Source organism: Poecile atricapillus, chromosome 23 (genome assembly GCF_030490865.1).
Source record: "Poecile atricapillus isolate bPoeAtr1 chromosome 23, bPoeAtr1.hap1, whole genome shotgun sequence".
Lineage (NCBI taxonomy): Eukaryota > Metazoa > Chordata > Aves > Passeriformes > Paridae > Poecile > Poecile atricapillus.
Genome location: NC_081271.1, coordinates 2,220,579 through 2,244,218, shown reverse-complemented (window position 1 = coordinate 2,244,218; position 23,640 = coordinate 2,220,579). Strand labels below are relative to the sequence as shown.

Below are 23,640 nucleotides of genomic sequence, written 5' to 3'. Positions count from 1 at the left end.
ATGGATGGATGATGGATGATGGATGGATGATGGATGATGGATGATGGATGGATGATGGATGGATGGATGATGGATGGATGGATGATGGATGATGGATGGATGATGGATGGATGATGGATGATGGATGGATGATGGATGATGGATGGATGATGGATGATGGATGGATGATGGATGGATGATGGATGATGGATGATGGATGGATGGATGATGGATGATGGATGATGGATGATGGATGGATGATGGATGATGGATGATGGATGGATGGATGATGGATGATGGATGATGGATGGATGATGGATGGATGATGGATGAATGACGGATGGATGGATGATGGATGGATGATGGATGATGGATGGATGATGGATGGATGATGGATGGATGGATGGATGGATGGATGGAATCCATGGATGGATGGAATCAAGAGACGGCAGGATGGACAAATGGATGGACAGCAGGACAGGTGGATGATGAAGGGATGGATGGACAGACAGACGGATGCATGGATAGCACGATGGACAGATGGAGGGATGGACAGCAGGATGGACAGACAGAGGGATGGACAGATGGACGCATGGACAGGAGGATGGACGGACAGAGGGATGGACAACAGGGCGGACAGATGGACGCAAGGACAGCAGGATGGACGGACGGCAGGATGGACAGACAGAGGGACGGACAGACAGACTGACCGTTCCCGCCCGGTGCCGGCTCAGCCGCACGTGACCTCAGGCCCCGCCCCCCGCGCAGCCAAAGGGGCGTGGCCTCGCTGCTCCGGGGGCCCGCTCCGCGCCGGGGGGCGGGGCCAGACGTGACGCCACGCGCGCCGGACCAATGGGAACGCGGCGCGGCGGGGCGGGCGCGGCCGCCATTGGCCGGCGGTGATGTCAGGGCGGCGCGGGGCGGGGCCCGGCGGGGCAGAGCGCGGAGCAGCCGCGGGCGCGGAGCGAGCGGCACCGGGCGGTACCGGCACCGCGGGGACACCGCGGGGACACCGCGGGGACACGGCAGCGGCACCGCGGGGACACGGCCGCTCGCAGCGGGTCCGGCTCCGCTCCGCGCATCCCCGCGGGGAGATCCGCTCTGGAGGTGGCGGCTCGCGGGGCTCTGCGGGCGCTGCGGCAGCTCCGGCGCTGCGGCAGCGGGAGGCGGGAGGAGCCCCGGCCGCGGGGATCGCCCTGCGGCTCCGAGCCGGGTGCCCCTTGCAGAGGGCGGCTCTGCCCCCGCATCCCCCGGCCCAGCCCCTGAGGGTGCCCGGGGAGAGCAGCCGAGGGGCGGCCGGGCGAAGGTTGGAGGAAACGGATCGAGCCGCCGCCGCGGGACCCCGGCGAATATCGCCTTTCCTCCCATGTGTTTCAGGTGAAAGACGAGTTCTTGGATAACCACGTTAAATCCCAGGCTCTCCAAATGCCAGCCCCCACCCGGCAGCCTGCCCAGCCCCGTGAGTAACCTTCACCGGGGAGCCGCTGCTGCTCTGAGCGAGAGCTGCTGGGTGAGAAATCCTTCTGGGGGAGGAGGAGGAGGACGGCGGTGACACTCGAAGCCTGCTGGAATCGCTGGCTGTTGTGGCAGAGAGCCGGCAGGAGCCTCCAGACTGGAATTCTGCAGAGGGACAGTGCCACCGGAGGAAGTGGCAAAGCCCTGGTAGCAAGAAGAGCCTGAGTGGGACCATCTCTAAAAGCCAGTCCTCTCCTCTGGTGTTCCTTTAAGCTTCTGCGTCCTTCACTTCATCTGGTTTTCCCTCTGCCCCGCCACATCTGCTGGAAAAAAGCTGGGAGAAGATGCGCTAAGGCATCCCACATCAAGGGAGGAGAGCTTGGCTCGGTGGCTGCTGGGGCACACAGCGCTGGAGAGGAGCAGAGCCGCGGGGAATTGCTGCCATTCCCAGCTCCTGCCGTGTCCCCTGCCCTGCTCGGTGTCCCCTGGGCGCTGCTTGATGGGGATCTCTGCTGCAGGAGCAGGCTCTGCACTCCGGGCCGGGCGAGCAGGGCTGGCACAGCTCACCCCTAGATGCTGGAGAGGCCGTGTGGATAAGCTGCTGGCAGAAGATCCCTTCTGGAGCAGCTGCTGGCTGTAGGCCCACCGAGCCAAGGGTCAGGAGAGCCTGTCCTGCAGCATGACTTCCAAGCTGGAGCAGAAGGAGACCCCCCAGGCCAACGGGGCCGCGCTGCCCGGTGTGCCCGGGGACAGCCTGGCCAGCCCGGAGCGCTCCCAGGATTTCCTGGGGCCCGATGGCTCCGCGGTGGAGGTGGTGGTGCTGGAGTCCCGTGCCAACGCCAAAGGGGTGAGGGAGGAGGATGCCCTGCTGGAAAACGGCAGCCAGAGCAATGAGAGCGATGACACCAGCACGGACCGGGGTCCTGAGCCCGCCTCGCCCCTCAAGGAAACCTCGTTTTCCATCGGGCTGCAGGTCCTCTTCCCCTTCCTGCTGGCAGGCTTTGGCACGGTCGCGGCTGGAATGGTGCTGGACATTGTGCAGGTAGGATTGGTGCTCCCCTGGCGCTGGGCTCTGGGTCCTGGAATAGTGGAATGCCAAGGTTTGGCAGCAGGGAGGGGAGGAAAACCAGATCCCGGTGTGCTGGGGACATGGGGAGCCTGTCCTGTACACCCTGGCTCTGGAAATGAAGCTCAGTTAATTGCAGGAGATGGGAGGGAAGTGTGGAATGAAGGAAGGAGAAGGCACCGTGGCTCAGAGCAGAAGGTGAAGCTGAAGCTGGGAGCTGAGAGCACTCTGTGCATCACAGCTGGAGATAAATCCCTTCCCTGCTGACATCCCAGCCCCAGCTCGGTGTCCCTTCCCCACCTCGCTGTGCTGCTCCAGGCTCGTGCCAGCCAGGTTAATGTTTGTCTCAGTGTGTGCCAGACCGTGTGGATCATTCCAGAGCTTCCTGCACCGATTCCTCGTGCTCTGGAGGCCTCCAGGGCTGACAGGGCGGATGGATTGTCCCTCCTGAGACGGCTGGGGAGGTGACTTTTAGGAAAAGGCAGCAGGGAGCTGGCAGTCGGCTCTGGATGAAAACCAAGGTGTTCCCCGTGGCAGGTGACGCCGTGGGAACGTGCCAGCCTGCTTGTGTTTCCATGTGGGAATGCTGCCTTTGCAAACTGAGGCTCCTGTGCTGTCTCCTCCACGTTTCCCAAGCGTGCCTGGCAGCAGATCAGCTCCTCCTTTGCCCTGAACGCCGGGCTGGGCAGAGCCTCCCGTCCCTGGGGCACAAAAACCGAGCTCATCCGTGGCTTTGTGGCTCTCCTGGGATGAGCAGGGAGCTGTGGGCAGCCAGAAATGCTCCGGAGCTGCTGGGCTGAGGCAAACAAACCCTGCTGCTGTGGGCAGAGAGAGGCTCCAGCGCCTGCCCCGTGTGCTGCTGGCAGCTGGGATCAGCCTGGAGCCGGGAAGCCAGAGGGGTTTTTTTGGGATTTGTGGGTGGTCAGGCAGACACTGCTCGTGCTGTCCTGCCCAGAGCAGCAATTTCCCTGCGTGCCTTTGCACTCTGGTCATCCCTGTGGCCTCTCTTGGTGGAACCTGCCGGGAGAGCTGGGAAGTGACTCCAAACAGGAAAGGCTGGACGGGGTAAATTAATCCGGGAGAGATTTACTGGAATCGTTTTCTGAAAAATAAGGACGTTTCAAGCATGTTTTCCCTTCATGAGGTCCCTGCAAGCTCGTGCCTGGCTCTTCTGGAAGGTCTCCAAAGTGATTTGAACCCAACCTAAAGTTTTTCCTGGAGCAGGCACAGCCCTTGTGGCCAGGCAGGGCTGGGAGAAAGTGGCTCAGCCTTATGTTCCCCTGCCTTGATTTTTATGGCCTTTAGGAGTAAAACTTTGTAATTCCTGTGTCCCACAGCAGCTCAGTGCATGGCTGTGCTGCCAACAGCTCCAACTCCCTTTAGCCTTGGGATTAAATGAGCCATGGAAATACCACAGGGTGGGGAATTCTTCCAGAACCTCCAGCAGACCCAGGTCCAGTTCACCCCTCCAGTGCTGCCTGGGAGATACTGGGATCCTGGGCAGATCCTGTGCAGATCCTGTCTGCTGTGTTTGCCTCCCTAAAAACAGCTTATTTCCGTATTTCTGTGCTTCTCAGAGGGGCTGTTGCAGGGATTTTAACAGCTCCATATCCTGAACCAAAATTCTTATTTCCTCTTCTCTTTCCTTTTTTTTTTTTTTTTTTTGGCCTTTTTTTAGTCTGGGTTTTATGTTGTTTTTTTCCCCCAGCAGCCTGGCTGTGGTTGTTCTCGTGGAGCCACTGTGGGCACTCCTCTGCACAGGGAGCTTTGTTCCCTGCAGGAGCCACCACGGCCTTGGAGCCCCACAGACTCCCAGTGTTGTATAACATTTTATATTAAGAAAGCTGGCAGGAGCCCACGGGTCCTGCTCTTTGCAGCTGCTGAGCTCTGCAGAAATCTCCTTGTTTTCCCTCCCCAAAGATGGCTTTTCTCCCTTTCCCCTGTCCTGCTCAGGGAGCTGCTGCAGCTCCAGCCTGCAGAGGAGCCTCTCCTAAAGCTTCATTTACAAAGCCAGGCTTGGCACAAGGTGATGGAGAGCTTGAGCTGGTGCCTGATCCTGCCCCTGGGAGCTCTGGAAGCTCTGGAGCCAGGAAAGCTGTGCACAGCCAATAATGACAATTGTTGGGTGGCTCTGGTGACACCCAGCTCGTCCTGGGGGCAGTGGCAGCGTGGTGCTCGCTGCTGGAGCCCTGGCTGGTGCCAAGGGGAGCTGGAGTGAGGGATTGACCCACTGCAAACGCAGCAAAACCACCCCAGAGTCTCCTAAAAATAGACTGGGAGAACCGAGCTCAGCTGCTCCTGGAGGTGCCTTAAAGGAGGCACAGCCTGAGCTGGGTGAGGAACTGCAGGTTCTTCTCTCAGCAGTGAGCACTGAGCTCAAATCACACAGAATCCCAGAGTTTAGGCTGGAAAATCCTTCCAGGATTGTCGAGTCCCAGCTGTGCCCCATCCCCACCTTGTCCCAGCCCAGAGTGCCACGTCCTGGGGCACCTGCAGGGATGGGGACCCCAAATATCCCTGGGTAACCTCAGCAGCCTCATCCTGCAGAGAAATGGTTGTGAAATAGCTGAGAGACCTTACCTGTGTCCCTGAGAGTCAGCTGGGCAGAAAATCCCAGAGGGTTTGGGTTGGAGGGACCTTAAATCTCATCCCATGCCACGGCAGAGGCACCTTTCTTCATCCAGGGTGCTCCAAGCTCAGTCCAGCCTGACCTTGGGCACTCCCAGGGATGGGGAGTCCAAAACCTCTCAGGAAAACCTGTGCCAGGGCCTCCTTGCCCTCACCAAGCTGTCAGAAACATCAGGGGGTTTTTATTGCTGGAAAACAGCTTTTCCTTCTGAGAAAAAACAATCCCAGTCCATCCAGCTCGAGTTTGCCTCCCCCTTTTTTTGTTTGTTTGTTTGTTTCCAATGATTTTTCAAGAGCATCTCAAATTTGGTCTTGCAAAGCACCAGGAAACTGCAGCTTGTTGGCTCAGAGGTGAAGCGTGGAAAAACAAACACAAAATAATCCAAATCCTTCCTGGCAGGAAGCTGTTAGGCAGGCAGGTAGATTGATATTTACTGATTGATATTTACTATTTTCCTTGTCCTGGAGAGAAATCCGTGTCCCTGGTGAGCCTGGCAGGGCCAAGGACAGCTCTGTCAGGGCTGGAGCCTCGCCCAGGTGACGTTTGCAGGTGACATTTGCAGGTGACATTTGCAGGCAGAAGCTGCAGAGTGAATTTCAGCATGTCCCCAGCTGGGATTCCTGAGCTCTCACTGCCCTGCAGGGTGGGAAACAGGAGGGGTTTTGGGTACTGGCCATAAAAACGGGGCTGTGAGGTTTGGGTAGCTCACAGGGGTGATTCTGCAGTGGTTTTGTGTTTTCAGCTGCTTACCCTGCAATTACTCTTTGTTTTTTTCCTAAATAACCGTGGCTGCCTTTGTCCCTCACCCCAGGGCAGCTGGAGGGGCAGAGGAGTTAGGAAATGCCTGAGTTAACACAGGTAGCAGGGAAAGGAGGCCTCAGTGGGCTGGGATTTGGATCAAAAAATAAATATATATATTTATATTTGCAAGACACACACATAGGAAAGGCTCTGAGCCGAGACTGACCAAACTTCAGCACTCAAATCTGCCAAAAACTGCAAGGATTGGGCAAAACCTCTCCATCTTTCCCTGACTTGGCCTCTGGGTGTGTAAACATTTTGTCACTGGTGACTCTTTGGGGGATTTTTGCACTGAAAGTTGCTGGCTCAGAGCGGTTTTTTCAGCCCAGCAGGATCATGTGGTCACTGCTACAGAAGTCAGGAGTGGGAAAAGCCCTGCAGAATCCCAGATGTGGCAGCAGGGAGGGCACTGGGTGCCAGCTCAGGTGGCAGAGGTGACGATGAGCGGGTGACACTGAGCCCAGAGCGAAGCTCGGTGTCAACCACGGTTGTATTTAATGGTTTTTATTTAATTTTGCAGCACTGGGACGTCTTCAAATACGTGACTGAGGTGTTTATCTTGGTTCCTGCTTTGCTGGGCCTGAAGGGGAACCTGGAGATGACCCTGGCATCCCGCCTGTCCACAGCTGTGAGTGCCCAGGGAGCAGAGGAGGGAGCAGGATACCTGATCTGGGAGGGGTTGTGTGGGCAGGTGGAATTCCCAAAATTCCCTGTGGGAATGACAGCAGGCAGCAGAGCCTGGGGTTCAGCTGGGGAGGTGTTTTCACCCCGCTGGGCTGATGGGATTTGAAGGATTAATGCTCCTTAAGCTTTGCTGACAGCTCGCTTCCTCCTGCTGGCTGCTGGGGGCTCAGGCTGGCAGCTGGCTGGGATCCAGCTTTTCCACCAGGAACTGGGTGCAGGAATGTCACCAGAGCAGGCTGGCAGGAGCCAGGGGAGGAGGGGGCCTGGGGACAGCTGTGAAACAGAGGGGAGAGTGGAGAGGGCTCACAGGGGGACTGACAGGCTCTCCAAGGGATGGAGATCACAGCTGGGCGTTTGTCTGGCTGGAATTCACTCTGGTCCCTGTTCCCTGAGCATCCCTGAGCATCTCTGAGCATCCCTGCACATCCCTGAGCATCCCTAAACATCCCTGAGCATCCCTGCACATCCCTGAGCATCCCTGAATATCCCTGAGCATCCCTGAACATCCCTGAGCATCCCTGAACATCCCTGAGCATCCCTGAACATCCCTGAGCATCCCTGAGCATCCCTGAACATCCCTGAGCATCCCTGCACATCCCTGAACATCCCTGAACATCCCTGTGCATCCCTGAACATCTCTGAGCATCCCTGAACATTCCTGAGCATCCCTGAGCATCCCTGAACATCTCTGAGCATCCCTGAACAACCCTGAACATCCCTGAGCATCCCTGAACATCCCTGAACATCCCTGAGCATCCCTGAGCATCCCTGAACATTCCTGAGCATCCCTGAGCATCCCTGAACATTCCTGAGCATCCCTGAGCATCCCTGAGCATCCCTGAACATCCCTGAGCATCTCTGAACATCCCTGAACATCTCTGAGCATCCCTGAACATCCCTGAACATCTCTGAGCATCCCTGTGCATCCCTGAACATCCCTGAACATCTCTGAACATTCCTGAGCATCCCTGAGCATCCCTGAACATTCCTGAGCATCTCTGAACATCCCTGATCCTCCCTGAGCATCCCTGAGCATCCCTGAACATCCCTGAACATTCCTGAGCATCCCTGAACATTCCTGAGCATCCCTGAGCATCCCTGAACATTCCTGAACATCCCTGAGCATCCCTGAGCATCCCTGAACATCCCTGAACATTCCTGAACATTCCTGAGCATCCCTGAGCATCCCTGAACATCCCTGAACATTCCTGAACATCCCTGAGCATCCCTGAACATCCCTGAACATCCCTGAACATTCCTGAGCATCCCTGAGCATCCCTGAACATCCCTGAGCATCCCTGAACATTCCTGAGCATCTCTGAACATCCCTGAACATCCCTGAGCATCCCTGAGCATCCCTGAGCATCTCTGAACATCCCTGAGCATCCCTGAACATTCCTGAGCATTCCTGAGCATCCCTGAACATCCCTGAACATCCCTGAACATTCCTGAGCATCCCTGAGCATCCCTGCACATCCCTGAGCATCCCTGAACATCCCTGAGCATCCCTGAACATCCCTGAGCATCCCTGAATATCCCTGAGCATCCCTGAGCATCCCTGAACATCCCTGAACATCCCTGAACATTCCTGAACATCCCTGAACATCCCTGAGCATCCCTGAGCATCCCTGAGCATCCCTGAGCCCCAGGACAGGCTCTGGCAGCTCCTCAGAGCCCTGTGTGAGCCCATGAATTGCTCTGTGTTCTCTCCTGGAGCTGAGCAGGGCTGCAGAGGGACCCAAACCCTCTCCTGGCAGGGACAGGGACAAGGACAGGGACAAGGATGGGGACAAGGACAGTCCCTCCCTCTGTAAAGCATCTCTGATGTCCCTGTGTCCCCATGGTGGGATCTTCCCCCTGCAAGGTGTTCTCTGCCTGCTGCCAACTCCCCTGGGATGGGAATTCCCGAGGGGAGCCCTGGCAGGAGGCAGCCTGGTCCTGGCCCTGGCAGGGCTGAGGTTCCTCGGCCCGAGGAGCTGCTTGGGAAGCCCTCAGTGAGGTGGAGGGATGGAGAACAAATTCAGCTTGGCTCATTCCCTTCCTCCCAGCCCTGTCTTTGAAGGAGAAGGCACAGCAGAGCTGCACAGGTTCCTCCCTGGATCCTCTCCTGTCCTGTGGTGATGGCTGCTGTGGCTCCTCTGCCCAGGCTCTGTGGGACAGAGCCTGAGCTTTGTTCACCCCCTGGCTCTGGGAAACAAATCCCTTTGTTTGAGTCCCTCTGCATTGTTGGGACCAGGACAGGATCCTTGCTGTCCCAGCCTCTCCTCCCAGGCTGCTCAGGGGGACAAAGGCAGCGCTGGCACTTGTGTGTCCCCTCCTGGGGCTGGCAGGAGCAGCTTTGGGGCAGCTTTGGCAGGGGAAGGAGGCTGTGCAAAGTCAGGAATGCTGAACTTTGCCCAGGCTGTGGCTGCAGGAGGGTGACAGGGACAGCAGCTCCCATCCTGGGCTGGCTCCAGCCAGGCTTTCCCTCTCCCTCCTGTCCCTCCTTAAAACCATGGGATCATTAAGGCTGCAGAACATCTCCAGGATCACCCAGGAGCCTCCCAGTGCTGCTGGGACAGGAGGATCTCTGCTCCCAGGCCTGTGTAGGGAGATCCTGGGGTGGATCCCGAGCTCTCTCCACAGGGAAGCAGCCTGGAGTTCTTTCTCAGACTTTGGGTTTCTAATTAGTGCTGCTTTAAGGCACCTCAGAAATTTCTTTCACAATTAAGAGGCAAAACTCCCCCATTAGTTAAAGGATTAAAATCCAGTTGCCCCTGACTACAGCGAGGTTATGTTAATCCCAGCCTAATTTCCATGTGGCTGGAATTTTAAGGTCAGGCTTCATATGGAGCTCAAATTTCTGTGCTGGATGTGCTGCTCCATCATGTCAGCTTTTTGTTTTCCCTCCTCTCTGCCCAGAATGATTTGCCCCAGAGATGGGGGAATCTCAGTAAAATGAGCTGGCAGCTCTCAAGCACATCCAGCAAGGAGAGCAGGGGGATTAATTAATCAGTGATTTCTGGCTTTCTTGTTTTCTTTTCCACCTGGGAGGAGGAAATGGCTGCTGTGCTGTTGTGCCTGAGTTTGGGGCTGTCAGGCAGCACCTCCAATGTGCAATTCCAGTGTTTGAGCCTCTCCCTTGTTTCCTGAACTCATCAGCTTCTAACGATGCAAACTGGATATAAACCTCCCCATTCTTCCCATGAACACCCTGGAGGTGGCAGGGAGGAGCAGGGCTCTGGGTTATTTTGCAGGGTTCCCCAGGAATTAAAGCCATTTCCATCTCCTGCTTCCCCTGTGCCAGGGCTGTGTGTTTGCTCAGCTTCCAGCAGGAGCAGGAGGGTTTTCTGCCAGCTCTGCCCCACGTGCAGGGAGCTCTGCAGCCTGGCCTGAGGGGCAGCTTGACCCTCTGGGCTGCAGCCAGGCGTGGCTGGGTCAGTGTGGAGCCAGGGAAATGCTCCAGCCAGGGAAATGCTCCAGCCAGGGAAATGCAGCGTGGGACCGCGGGGAGATCGCTGCTCTCGCCACTTCCACGTCAGATTGTTGCTGGATGTCGATTCCCCTCCACTCTCCCTTTTCTGCTGAGTTATTCTCCTGGAGGAGCTGAGGGTTTGAGGTGCTCTCCTGCTCCTGGCACACAGGAATTTGGCTGTCAGGCTTTAATTTGTCTCCTTTGCTCTTACAGGCTAATATTGGCCAAATGGATACACCCAAAGAGCTCTGGAAGATGATTACAGGGAACATGGCTCTGATACAGGTAAGGAGAGAGGGAAGGGGAATATTTATACCAAATTTTGGCAGGTGTGGCAGCTTTAAATGCCCGGGTTTTGCTGTTTGCTGTCAATATTCTGTGTCTGATGGGAGGCAAGTGGTGCCTTTGTGGCCCTGCAGGTTGGGCTGGGTGTTTCCATGCTGGATTCTGATCCCCCTGGATGGGGGAATCATGGAATAAAATCATGGAATGGTTTGGCTTGGAAGGGCCCTTAAAGCTCATCCATTTCCCATGGGCAGGGACACCTTCCCCTATCCCAGGGATGAGGCAGCCACAGCTTCCCTTGGCTCTGCCCACACTTGGTGCTGTTTTTGGTGTCTTGGTGACCCTCTGCTTTCCATCCCCAGGTCCAGGCCACCGTGGTTGGCTTCCTGGCCTCGATTGCAGCCGTGGTGTTTGGCTGGATCCCAGATGGGCACTTCAGCCTGGCCCACGCTGTCCTGCTGTGTGCCAGCAGCGTGGCCACCGCCTTCATCGCTTCCCTCGTCCTGGGTGAGAGTCACCCCCTCTGGCCCCCTCCTCCTGAAATATCAACCTCCCCTCGGCCTTACCCTGGTTTTTCTCCCTCTTTCTGGCTGCAGGCATGATCATGATTGGGGTGATCATCGGCTCCAGGAAGATGGGGATCAATCCTGACAACGTGGCCACGCCGATCGCTGCCAGCCTGGGGGACCTCATCACGCTGGCCCTGCTGTCAGGGATCAGCTGGGGCTTGTACAAGGAGCTGGGTGAGGAGCAACAAAAGGCTTTTTGTGTCTCCTTCTCGTTTCATCCCTCTCCTGTGCCCTGTCTCCTCCTGGGGTGTGTGGGGTTCCTGCTCTGGAGCTCCCCCAGCGAGGCCTAGCCCAGGTTAGGGGAGGGAATGGAGCCTCTCCCTGCCTTGTGCTCCTCCTCCTCCTCCTCTCCAGGGCTCAGGGACAGGTTGGCCCCTTCCAGGTGCTTGGCTGGGGTTGGAGCAGTGGGAGAAGGGAGATTTGGATTCCATCTGCTGAACTGTCAGCTCCAGCTGGGGATCCTCAGGGCAGGGCTGCAGCTGGAGACTCCAAATTCCCTCCTCCTCCTTCCTCCTCCTCCTCCTCCTTCCTTCCCTGGGGGCTGTGACTCAGCCAGGTTCACCCAGGGGTGAAGGAAGCAGCACTGGGGAGATCCTGCCCAGGAGTGGGAGGTGGGGATGAGCAGCTGGAATTGAGGAGATTTCACTCAGATCTGCTGCTAAACAGATGCCAGGGTTTGTGTAAAACAGATCCCAGTGAAACAGATCCCAATGTTTCTGTAAAACAGATCCCAGTAAAACAGATCCCAGTGAAACAGATCCCAGTGTTTGTGTAAAACAGATCCCAGTAAAACAGATCCCAGTGAAACAGATCCCAGGGTTTGTGTAAAACAGATCCCAGTGAAACAGATCCCAGTAAAACACATCCCAGTGTTTGTGTAAAACAGATCCCAGTAAAACAGATCCCAGTGTTTCTGTAAAACAGATCCCAGTAAAACAGATCCCAGTGGTTGTGTAAAAACAGATCCCAGTAAAACAGATCCCAGTGTTTGGCTGTGTAAAACACATCCCAGTGTTTGTGTAAAACAGATCCCAGTAAAACACATCCCAGTGTTTGTGTAAAACAGATCCAAATGTTTGTGTAAAACAGATCCCAGTGTTTGAGCAAAACAGATCCCAGTAAAACACATCCCAGTGTTTGCATAAAACAGATCCCAGTAAAACAGATCCCAGTGTTGGTGTAAAACAGATCCCAGTAAAACAGATCCCAGTAAAACAGATCCCAGTGTTTATGTAAAAACAGATCCCAGTAAAACAGATCCCAGTGTTCACAGCTCACCCCTGTGACCAGGAGCCACCACGTCCTGCAGAGTCCAGGCTGGCCTGGACTTTCCCTGCCCTTCCTGGAGCTCCTGAGGGGCCTGGCCTTGATTTCTCTGCTTCTTCCTCCTCCTCTCTGCCCTGCCCAGAGAGCAAAGCCTACGTGAACCCCTTGGTGTGCGCCTTCTTCATCTCCCTGCTGCCCATCTGGATCATCATTGCCAAGAGGAATTCTGCCACGAGGGAGGTGCTGTACTCGGGCTGGGAGCCCGTCATCATCGCCATGGCCATCAGCAGGTGGGCCTGGCCCTGTCCCCTGTCCTTGTCCCTGTCCCTGATCCTGTTCCTGGCCCTGGCCCTGATCCTGTCCCTGATCCTGTCCCTGTCCCTGATCCCACCCCTGTCCCTGTCCCTGATCCTGTCCCTGTCCCCTATCCCTGTCCCTGATCCTGTCCCTGTCCCTGATCCTGTTCCTGGCCCTGGCCCTGTCCTTGTCCCTGATCCTGTTCCTGTTCCTGTCCCTGTCCCTGTCCCCTGTCCCCATCCCTGTTCCAGTCCCTGTCCCTGTCCCTGATCCTGTCCCCTGTCCCTCATCCTGTCCCCTGTCCCTGTCCCAGTCCCAGTCCCTGTCCCCTGTCCCCTGTCCCATCCCTGTCCCAGTCCCTGTCCTCGTCCCTGCCCCTGTCCCCTGTCCCCATCCCCATCCCTGTCCCCTGTCCCTGATCCTGATCCTGTCCCCTGTCCCCTGTCCCCTGTCCCTGATCCTGTCCCCTGTCCCCTGTCCCCTGTCCCTGTCCCTGATCCTGATCCTGTCCCCTGTCCCCTGTCCCCTGTCCCTGTCCCCTGTCCCTGATCCTGTCCCCTGTCCCCTGTCCCCTGTCCCTGTCCCTGATCCTGATCCTGTCCCCTGTCCCCTGTCCCTGTCCCTGTCCCCATCCCTGTCCTGTCCCTGTCCCCGTCCCCATCCCCATCCCCATCCCTGTCCCCTGTCCCTGATCCTGTCCCTGTCCCTGTCCCCTGTCCCTGTCCCTGTCCCCACAGCCTCCCTGCTGGGTTTATTCCATCCCTGACCCCGCTGTGTCCCCCTGCAGTGTCGGGGGGCTGATCCTGGACCGGACGGTGTCGGATCCCAACTTTGCTGGGATGGCCGTGTTCACTCCCGTCATCAACGGTGAGTCCTGCCCCATCCCCAGCCCGGCCTGCAGCTCCTGCCAAACTGCAACTGCAGGACAAAAATCCTCTTTTGGGGTGCCACAGGTGCTATTCCCTAAAAAAAACCACATTTCTGGGGACTTCTTCATTTCCTTATTCCTCCTTTCTGGTGGAACACCCCCATCTTCCAAAATATTTGCCTTGTGGCAACACAAAGATTTGTATTTGTGCCCTGGAGTCAGGAAATCTGATTGATTCTGGTGTAAAGTTTTCACCTCATTTCTGCCTGATGAACCAGGAAAACTCATTTTTTAATTGCTTTTTGCAATAGGTGAAGTTAACTCTGAGCCAGTGCATCTTGTGCTGGTGGCTTTCACAGGTTCCTGTGAAAAATAATCCTTTTCAACTTCCTGTGTCTGTTTTGGTGCTCAAGTCATTGCTTTTGTTTCACTTATTTCTTCCACCCTGAGCTGCAGTAACAGAACTGCTTCAGCTTTACTCGGGGAAAGCTTTATCCCATCTCACATCCTGTAAAAGTCGATTTGAGATCAAAAATAAGACTGTCCTACATAATCCCAGGCGCTTCCAGTTCTGCTGGAACTTTTCAATTTCAGGAGCTGAGGGGAGCTCCTGGAAGCATCTGGGACATGTCCTGAGTGCTGTTTGTGCCCTGAGAGCTGTTTGTGTCCTGAGTGCTGTTTGTGCCCTGACTGTTGTTTGTTTGTGCCCTGAGTGTTGTTTGTGCCCTGACTGCTGTTTTTCTGTGCCCTGAGTGTTGTTTCTTTGTGTCCTGAGTGCTGTTTTTTTGTGTCCTGAGTGTTGTTTGTGTCCTGAGTGTTGTTTGTTTGTGTCCTGAGTGCTGTTTGTTTGTGTCCTGAGTGCTGTTTTTTTGTGTCCTGAGTGTTGTTTGTGCCCTGAGTGCTGTTTTTCTGTGCCCTGAGTGCTGTTTGTGCCCTGACTGTTGTTTTTTGTGTCCTGAGTGCTGTTTTTTTGTGCCCTGAGTGCTGTTTGTGCCCTGAGTGCTGTTTGTGCCCTGACTGTTGTTGTTTTGTGTCCTGAGTGCTGTTTGTGCCCTGAGTGCTGTTTGTTTGTGCCCTGAGTGCTGTTTGTGTCCTGACTGTTGTTTTTTGTGCCCTGACTGTTGTTTTTCTGTGCCCTGAGTGCTGTTTGTGCCCTGAGTGTTGTGTCCTGAGTGCTGTTTGTGCCCTGACTGTTGTTTTTTGTGCCCTGACTGTTGTTTTTCTGTGCCCTGAGTGCTGTTTGTGCCCTGACTGTTGTTTTTTTGTGCCCTGACTGTTGTTTTTTTGTGCCCTGAGTGCTGTTTGTGCCCTGACTGGTGTTTTTCTGTGTCCTGAGTGTCGTTTGTGCCCTGACTGTTGTTTTTTTGTGTCCTGAGTGCTGTTTGTGCCCTGACTGTTGTTTTTTTGTGCCCTGAGTGCTGTTTGTGCCCTGCAGGTGTGGGTGGTAACCTGGTGGCAGTGCAGGCCAGCCGCATCTCCACCTACCTGCACATGAGTGGGGAGCCCGGAGACAGCCCTGGGACAGCCCCTCGGAGGTGCCCCAGCCCCTGCAGCACCTTCTTCAGCCCAGGTAGAGCCCTGGGGTGCAGGGTTTGGTGCCTGGCACAGCAGAGGGGGCTCAGGGTGGCTCTGGTGTGGGGCTGCTGCTTCCCTGCCCTCTGCAGATGGCTCTGCTGGGTGGGGGAATGGGGGTGTGGAATGTTCTGGATCATCCAGTGCAGCTCCAGGCCCTGCTCAGACACCCCAAAATCCCTGCCAGCTCACAGGTTTGGGTGGTGGGATCACAGGATGGGACATCTCATGGGCAGGGACACCCTCCAGGAGCCCCAGGCTGCTCCCAGGCTCTGCCCATCCTGTCCTTGGACACTTGCAGGGTGTAAATGTGGGTGTGGAATGTTCTGGATCATCCAGTGCAGCTCCAGGCCCTGCCAGCACGCAGGTTTGGGTGGTGGGATCACAGGATGGGACATCTCATGGACAGGGACACCCTCCAGGAGCCCCAGGCTGCTCCCAAGCTCTGCCCAAGCTGCCCTTGGACACTTGCAGGGTGTAAGTGTGGGGAAATGTGGGTGTGGAATGTTCTGGATCATCCAGTGCAGCTCCAGGCCCTTCACAGACATCCCAAAATCCCTTCCAGCACACAGGTTTGGGTGGTGGGATCATGGGATGGGTCTGGTGGGAAGGGACATCTCATAGGACCCTCTCCACGAGCCCCAGGCTGCTCCCAAGCTCTGCCCAATCTGCCCCTGGACACTTGCAGGGTGTAAATGTGGGTGTGGAATGTTCTGGATCATCCAGTGCAGCTCCAGGCCCTGCCAGCTCGCAGGTTTGGGTGGTGGGATCACGGGATGGGACATCTCATGGGCAGGGACACCCTCCAGGCTGCTCCCAAGCTCTGCCCAAGCTGCCCCTGGACACTTGCAGGGTGTAAATGTGGGGAAATGTGGGTGTGGAATGTTCTGGATCATCCAGTGCAGCTCCAGGCCTTTCACAGACATCCCAAAATCCCTGCCAGCTCACAGGTTTGGGTGGTGGGATCATGGGATGGGTCTGGTGGGAAGGGACATCTCATGGGACCCTCTCCACGAGCCCCAGGCTGCTGCCAAGCTCTGCCCAAGCTGCCCTTGGACACTTGCAGGGTGTAAATGTGGGGAAATGTGGGTGTGGAATGTTCTGGATCATCCAGTGCAGCTCCAGGCCCTGCCAGCTCACAGGTTTGGGTGGTGGGATCATGGAATGGGTCTGGTGGGAAGGGACATCTCATGGGACCCTCTCCACGAGCCCCAGGCTGCTGCCAAGCTCTGCCCAACCTGCCCTTGGACACTTGCAGGGTGTAAATGTGGGTGTGGAATGTTCTGGATCATCCAGTGCAGCTCCAGGCCCTGCCAGCTCGCAGGTTTGGGTGGTGGGATCATGGGATGGGACATCTCATGGGCAGGGACACCCTCCAGGAGCCCCAGGCTGCTCCCAAGCTGCCCCTGGACACTTGCAGGGTGTAAATTTGGCTGATGTTCCCTTTGCAGATGTGAATTCCCGCTCTGCCCGCGTGCTCTTCCTCCTGGTGGTGCCAGGACACCTGGTTTTCCTCTACACCATCCACTCCATGCAGGGGGGACACACCACGCTCACCCTCATCTTCATCATCTTCTACATGACCGCAGCGCTGCTCCAGGTGAGCTGGGGCTGGCTCTGGGGACACAGGTGTCACCTGCACTGGGGACCTGCCCAGGTGGCAGAGCCCATCCCTGCCCAGGACATTTGGGATGCAGGGGGATCCCAGCTGGAGCTCAGTAACTCCTCCCTGGACACACCATTTCTCCATCCTGCCATTCTTGCCAGCCTTTTGTCTCTCTGAAGTCCTTTTGGTAGCCAAAATGTTCCCCTCCCAGCCCATCCTGGGGTGATTTGGTGATTTGAAAAGGCCTGGGGAGGAAAAGAGGGTGTGGAATTTGCAGGGAATGTGTTCCCTGTGCTGCTCTTCCCCCTGGAATTTCCTGGGAAATTCCACATTTGTCTTGTGAGGGACACACAAAACCAAAACCCTGAGAGGATCCACTGCAGATTTTGTCTGTCTCTAAATATCAACATGAGCTTCTCACTGCACTGGAGCAGATGGAGGAGAAAATCCCACTTTGGCAGTGCCAAAGGTATTCCTTTAAATAACTGAAATTAATACTTTATAAAATACTTTAAAATTTAAGTACTTTAAATAACTGAAAAGTTATTCCTTTAGAAAAGTTAGTTTTTCCTTTAGAAAAGCTAGTTATTCTTTAGAAAAGTTACTTACTCATTTAGAAAAGTTATTTCTTTAGAAAATCTAGTTATTCCTTTAGGAAAGCTAGTTATTCCTTTAGAAAAGCTGGTTATTCCTTTAGAAAAGCTGGTTATTCCTTTAGAAAAGTTATTCCTTTAGAAAAGCTAGTTATTAATTTAGAAAAGCTGGTTATTCCTTTAGAAAAGCTGGTTATTCCTTTAGAAAAGCTAGTTATTCCTTTAGAAAAGCTAGTTATTCCTTTAGAAAAGCTGGTTATTCCTTTAGAAAAGTTATTCCTTTAGAAAAGCTAGTTATTAATTTAGAAAAGCTGGTTATTCCTTTAGAAAAGCTAGTTATTCCTTTAGAAAAGTTAATTATTCCTTTAGAAAAGCTAGTTATTCCTTTAGAAAAGCTATTCCTTTAGAAAAGTTAGTTATGCCTTTAGAAAAGCTAGTTATTAATTTAGAAAAGCTGGTTATTCCTTTAGAAAAGTTAGTTATTCCTTTAGAAAAGCCAGTTATTCCTTTAGAAAAGTTAGTTATTCCTTTAGAAAAGCTAGTTATTCCTTTAGAAAAGTTATTCCTTTAGAAAAGCTAGTTATTAATTTAGAAAAGCTGGTTATTCCTTTAGAAAAGCTGGTTATTCCTTTAGAAAAGTTAATTATTCCTTTAGAAAAGCTAGTTATTCCTTTAGAAAAGCTAATTATTCCTTTAGAAAAGCTGGTTATTCCTTTAGAAAAGTTAATTATTCCTTTAGGAAAGCTGGTTATTCCTTTAGAAAAGCTAGTCCTTTAGAAAAGTTTGTTATTCCTTTAGAGAAACTAGTTATTCCTTTAGAAAAGTTAGTTATTCCTTTAGAAAAGTTAGTTATTCCTTTAGAAAAACTAGTTATTCCTTTTAAAAAGCTAGTTATTAATTTGGAAAAGTTATTCCTTTAGAAAAGCTAATTATTCCTTTATAAAAGTTAGTTATTCCTTTAGAAAAGTTAGTATTTTAGAAGTTATTCTTTATAAAAGTTAGTTATTCCTTTAGAAAAGTTAGTATTTTAGAAGTTATTATTTAGAAAATTTAGTTATTCCTTTAGGAAAGTTATTCTTTTAGAAGTTATTCTTTAGAAAAGTTAGTTATTCCTTTAGGAAAGTTTTTCCTTTAGAAAACTTGTTGAAATTCCTCTGAAAAACCGAAAGTTTCTCTTTTATTTCTGGACGCTGGGTGTTGCTGGCCCTGCCTGAGCAGTCCCCTGGTTAGAGCTGAAAATTCAGGTGCACAACTGAGACTTTTTGGTGGTGAGGCGCCAGTTTGAGCCCAGATTGGGTGGTGAGAGGAAGCTGAAGGAGGTCAGGCAGAGGCTGTGAAGGACACAGAGGGTTTGGGATGCTCAGGGATGCTCTCCATCTCCTATTTGAGCTGTGCTGAGGGGATGCAGCTGCGTTTTTTGGGATGTGCAGAGCTGAGCTGGGGCTGCAGGGCTCGGTGGTTGTGGCTCTCCCCAGGTATTGGAGTGTAAAAAACGCTGGCTGGCGGTGAGAGACTTCTCCAGGGTCAAGCTGTTCAAGTAGAAACAATTTATTCTAAGGGTAAAAGGAGGGGAGTGGAATTTCTTTCTCTTTGCTTTTTTTGGGTTCAATTCTCTGTGGATATAACTTTTCTCTAGTCTCTCAGCCTCTTTTGGGCTGAATTCTTCTGGGATCCTCCCTCGTGGGGAGTTCCACTTATCTCAGTCTTTATGATTGGAAGGAAACTCCTGAGCTCGTTAGAATCTTGTTTCTGGTGTTTATTAACAGGTGATCACAAAACTTAACAGCTCTCTCCAGGCTGGTTACAAGGTTAATCTTTGCAATTTGGAACATTTCTTTCTTCTGATGGTACAAACAAGGCCTTGTGGCTCACTTCGTGTCTGATACACAAAATGGCCCCGAAATACGCAGTTCTTTTATCTTTATACCTATTTTTACTTAATTAACAACAGACACATATATTATTTCTCTTAATGACTCTATGACCCATCACCTCTGTGATGCACTGCGGCATTTTCTATTTAATCACTCACTATTACCCAAAAACCTCCAGGAGAAGAACATGAAGAAGAAAGAAGAAGGGACAAGGGACAACACCCTAAATCCTCTATATTGTCTCCTGTTCTCTAAACTATTTTTTCACTCAGTGATTTAAGAAACTTTCTAATCTACACACTTACTTTTCTTATCTAACTTTAGCATTTGTTTTCATGTATCACTATGAAAACATGCTCATGAATTTCATATTCTGTGAAATTCAGTGTTTCTTTGAATCTTAGAACTAAATATTAAAAACAAGGGCACACAGTTTGTATCTCAGACTCCAGCAGGGAGACCCGTGTCCACCACCAGCCTCGGCATCCACGTGGTCCTGGGGAGGGGAGAGAGCACAGGTAGAGCAGGGGAGGTGAGGTTGGATGGGGGAGGGAGGGAGGAAGAGAGACAGAGGGAAAGAGGGGAAAAAGCAGAGGGAAAGAGGGAAAAAGCAGAGGGAAAGAGGGAAAAAGCAGAGGGAAAGAGGGAAAAAGCAGAGGGAAAGAGGGAAAAAGCAGAGGGAAAGAGGGAAAAAGCAGAGGGAAAGAGGGAAAAAGCAGAGGGAAGGAGGGAAAAAGCAGAGGGAAAGAGGGAAAAAGCAGAGGGAAAGAGGGAAAAAGCAGAGGGAAGGAGGGAAAAAGCAGAGGGAAAGAGGGAAAAAGCAGAGGGAAAGAGGGAAAAAGGAGAGGGAAAGAGGGAAAAAGGAGAGGGAAAGAGGGAAAAAGGAGAGGGAAAGAGGGAAAAAGCAGAGGGAAAGAGGGAAAAAGCAGAGGGAAAAAGGGAAAAAGGAGAGGGAAAGAGGGAAAAAGGAGAGGGAAAGAGGGAAAAAGCAGAGGGAAAGAGGGAAAAAGCAGAGGGAAAGAGGGAAAAAGCAGAGGGAAAGAGGGAAAAAGGAGAGGGAAAGAGGGAAAAAGGAGAGGGAAAGAGGGAAAAAGGAGAGGGAAAGAGGGAAAAAGCAGAGGGAAAGAGGGAAAAAGCAGAGGGAGAGAGCAGGGAAGAAGAGAGGGGTAGGAGCAGGGAGAGGGGGCTGAGAGTTAGGAGTGGGGGAGAGGGGTAAAGGGGTAAGAGGGAAAGGCTAAGGGGTCAGAGTTAAGAGTTAAGAGTTAAGAGAGCGAAATTCTTGTTACAATCCAATATATCTTTTTCTATCGTGAATATTCTAATTCTTAGTAACCAATCACCATGAGACACACCCACTAAAGAATTTACATCCAGCCCATGTGCTTCCCTATATTAACACACAGTGTTGCATTTTAGATTCTACAAAACCTTACAAGTTCTTTCCTTGCTTCTTGACCTTTGGACTTTTCTATCAGCAGAAGGACATTGTTTTATCAACAGGGATTCTCCTTTAGCTGGCTAGGCTATTGTTCTTTGGTTAACCAGTACTCAGTATCCTAGGACTCAAAGCAGGCTTTCATTGCTATTTTGATTCTAGCCTTCATATTTTCAGCATCTTTTGTTAAACAATCACATTCACAAGGTTTCCCTGTTTCACCTTCCCCAACACCCAGGTGCTGATCTTGCTCTACATCGCTGACTGGATGGTGCACTGGATGTGGGGCAGGCACCTGGACCCCGACAACTTCTCCATCCCCTACCTGACAGCTCTGGGGGACCTGATTGGGACGGGGCTCCTGGCCCTGAGCTTCCACGTGCTCTGGCTCATCGGTGACCGGGACTCTGATGTTGGGGATTAACTCTGCCCCTCCCTTCCCACAGCTCTCCTTCCATCTGCTGCTCCTTTGCTTCCTCCTCCTCCTCCTCCTCCTCCTCCTCCCACCCCCTCGAGACTTCATCTTTGATACTGGATTCTCATTATTTTCAATGGGAATTTTACGTGGTTTATATTTCGAGCCGAGTTTGTACAGAAAATCTATCTAGTTTTAGGGAGGACAAACAAACAAACAAACAAACAAAAGTGTAACGAGACAATCACTAAGTGCAATTTTCCTGGCAGTTATGTCTGAACCAAGGTTCCAGTGAAGTTCCTGCTCGGTCAGATGATGCAGGGAGCCCCCCCTGCCCACCCCCTCGAGGTGAAGGGCTGCTTTTTTCGCTTCATAAGCGTTTTAAACCCTGCAGGTCGAGCTCAGGTGTGTTTTGCTGGCACCTTCCAGCCAGGTTCAACCCCATGGCTGAGGGCAGGGGGTGCCCCTGCCTTGGCCAGCCTGGGCCCACATCCAAAAATGGGGAGTGTCTGCGAGGGGGGATGAGGAGGATGGTGAGGAAGGCTCCTGTGTTCACCCCAGGAACGTGGGTGGGGTGGTCTGAGAGCCCCAGCCCCTGGCTGGGCTCTGCTGGCAGCTTTGGGCTCCCTTTTGCCGCCCACCCCAGGCTGCAGCGCCTGCTTCTGCCTCAGTGAGCCGAGTTCAGCTGCTCTGAGCTTCACCCAGAGGGGCTGGCAGCTCTCCCCACCCATCATCTCCCCTTCCACCTGCCAGAAATCCTCTGCAGCATCTGCTGGAGCCCTCCTGGACGCTGTCTCCTTGTGCTGCTCCTTTTTCGTGGCTCTGCTCAGTGCAGCTGACTTTCCCAGAGGGGTGGGTGGACAAACAGCTCCTGGATTTTGTGTCCAGGTTTCCTTTGGGTTGCTGAGTGCCAAAAGTGTACTGAATGAACTGGGTGGGGGGGTTCTGATCTGGGGAGGAGCATTTTGCTCTGTTAGGAAAGGATGTCCATGGGATCCAGGGGATTTCTCACTCTGCATAGGTGCCAGCTGGAAAACAGCTGGAAATGCAGGCACAGCTGGATCGCTGGAGCCCTGGCTCTTGGTGCAGCTCAGGAACCCTGGGATTGGGGTTCAGCCCTGGCTGAGTGCTGCCAGTGCAGGGTTCTTCCTCTGCTGCTTCCCCTCCTGCTTTTTGTGCTCTTCAGGTCAGGCCTGGCTGGAATTCCTCCTCTTCCCGTTAGGCCATGCTGGGAGGGCAGCAAAAAACCAGAGGGACTGCACCCAGATGGGCAATTCAAGACCAAAGTTAGTCCAGGCTCATTGTCCCAGCCCAGGATCTGGGTGCAGAGCTGGGCCTCGCTCCAGAGGAGCTGCTGGAAAAGAGGGTCAGGATTAAGGAGCTCTGGAAATCCAGGAATTAAGAAGCTCTGGAAATCTGGAAATCTGGCAGGTGGAGCCAGACCAGGGCTCTTGGAGTTGTGGAAACCATTCCCTGCTGCTGGGGGTGTGCAGGAGGCTGAGGTGGGCTCCAGGCTGCTCCTTCTCAGCCCCTCAGAAGAGCAGGTGTTGTATTTTTGAGATGATTTCCCATTTTTTCCCCTTGCTAATCCAACATCAGGCTCACTGCCCCTGCTCCTCGATGCTCCATGTCCTGTGTGGGAGCAGCTCTGCTCCTCTCTCCACTCTGGTGACATTTCACAAATCTCCTTGGGCCAAAGCTGTGCTCAAAGTGGGAAAACCCAACCACAAAACAAACCCTGTCCCTGCTGTGCTGAGCTCTCAGCCCAGGGACTTCTGGAATATTTTCTGGAATATTCTCAGCTGCTCACCTGATTCCTCTGCCTGATGTTGAGGAATAAATGCAAGACTTTCTTCCATTAACACTTCAGCTTTTATGGATATAGAGAGAAACTCTGCTGGCCTTTCCTGGTGTCACATCACCACTTAATCCCCCAGGAAAAGATTCCCTAGAGGAGGAATCTGCCTCTCCTGGTCAGGGGTGGTGGGGCTGGGGGGGTCTGTACATTAAATATGGTCAAAGGTGTGCTTGGGGAATGGTCAGGGAAGAATCTAATTTAAATCTGAGGAATATTGATGGAAAAAAAAACAAACCACCTCTTCCCACTGGTTGCACTCCAATGCATGCCTACTCTACAGCTGCCTGCTGATCCTGGTTTACTCTTTTATTAAAGGAAAAAGACTGTCTTAATTATTTATAGTTCCTATAACTGACAGATGTCGACCTAATGGATAAATTATATTTGATTAAATAAAGATGACATTTATTTATGTGGACTGTGGTGGGTTTTTTTTCCTTCGTGTTGAAGGCCCCTCTCAGGTTTTGGAGCTTATTTGAGCTCAGGCTGATGTTCTTTTGATAGGAGAGTTACGAAAATCAAATAAATTGCTGGGCACGAAGCAAACTGGGATTATTGTGAGTGCCAGGTGACCTCGGCCGTGGCCTTGGTCAGGTCCTGGCAGCTCCTGGGGGCTCCCAGCAGGAATCCAGGTGTTTGTTCTGGCCCTCCCTGGATGCAGAATCCAGGCTTTGCTAACACGTGGCCTCTGCCCGTCTCTGCTGATTTCATGGAACAAAAGGGTTCTGCGCCTCCTGGGATGCAGAAAAGGCCCTGGGTTTGCAGGAATTGGTGTTTCCCTGCAGGGCTGTGCCTCCAGCTCGCCCAGAGCAGGGTCTTGGTGCAGAATCCCAAAACAAATCCCAAAACAGATCCTCCCAGATCCTGCTGGCTTCACACCTTGGGGTGAATATTGGTGCACAGAACAGGATCTGGGGGTGCACAGAGCAGGATC

The 23,640-nt window shown here is 53.0% G+C and overlaps 1 protein-coding gene across 2 annotated transcripts; it reads left to right on the top strand.

Annotated features, from left to right (window-relative positions):
- Window positions 1-947: 947 nt before the first annotated feature.
- SLC41A1 (solute carrier family 41 member 1) lies at window positions 948-23,118 on the top strand. 2 transcript variants are annotated; one of them, XM_058855834.1, is made up of 11 exons: window positions 948-1,086; window positions 1,357-2,476; window positions 6,451-6,558; window positions 10,282-10,353; window positions 10,716-10,860; window positions 10,950-11,096; window positions 12,331-12,478; window positions 13,273-13,352; window positions 14,789-14,923; window positions 16,377-16,525; window positions 20,672-23,118. In XM_058855834.1, exons 2-11 carry the CDS (start codon window positions 2,114-2,116, stop codon window positions 20,855-20,857), a joined length of 1,533 nt encoding a protein of 510 aa, XP_058711817.1. In that variant the 5' UTR covers window positions 948-1,086; window positions 1,357-2,113; the 3' UTR covers window positions 20,858-23,118. The 2 variants fall into 2 exon arrangements, with proteins under 2 accessions (XP_058711817.1, XP_058711818.1); XM_058855835.1 differs by lacking the exons at window positions 948-1,086; window positions 1,357-2,476 and adding an exon at window positions 2,505-2,833.
- Window positions 23,119-23,640: the final 522 nt, after the last annotated feature.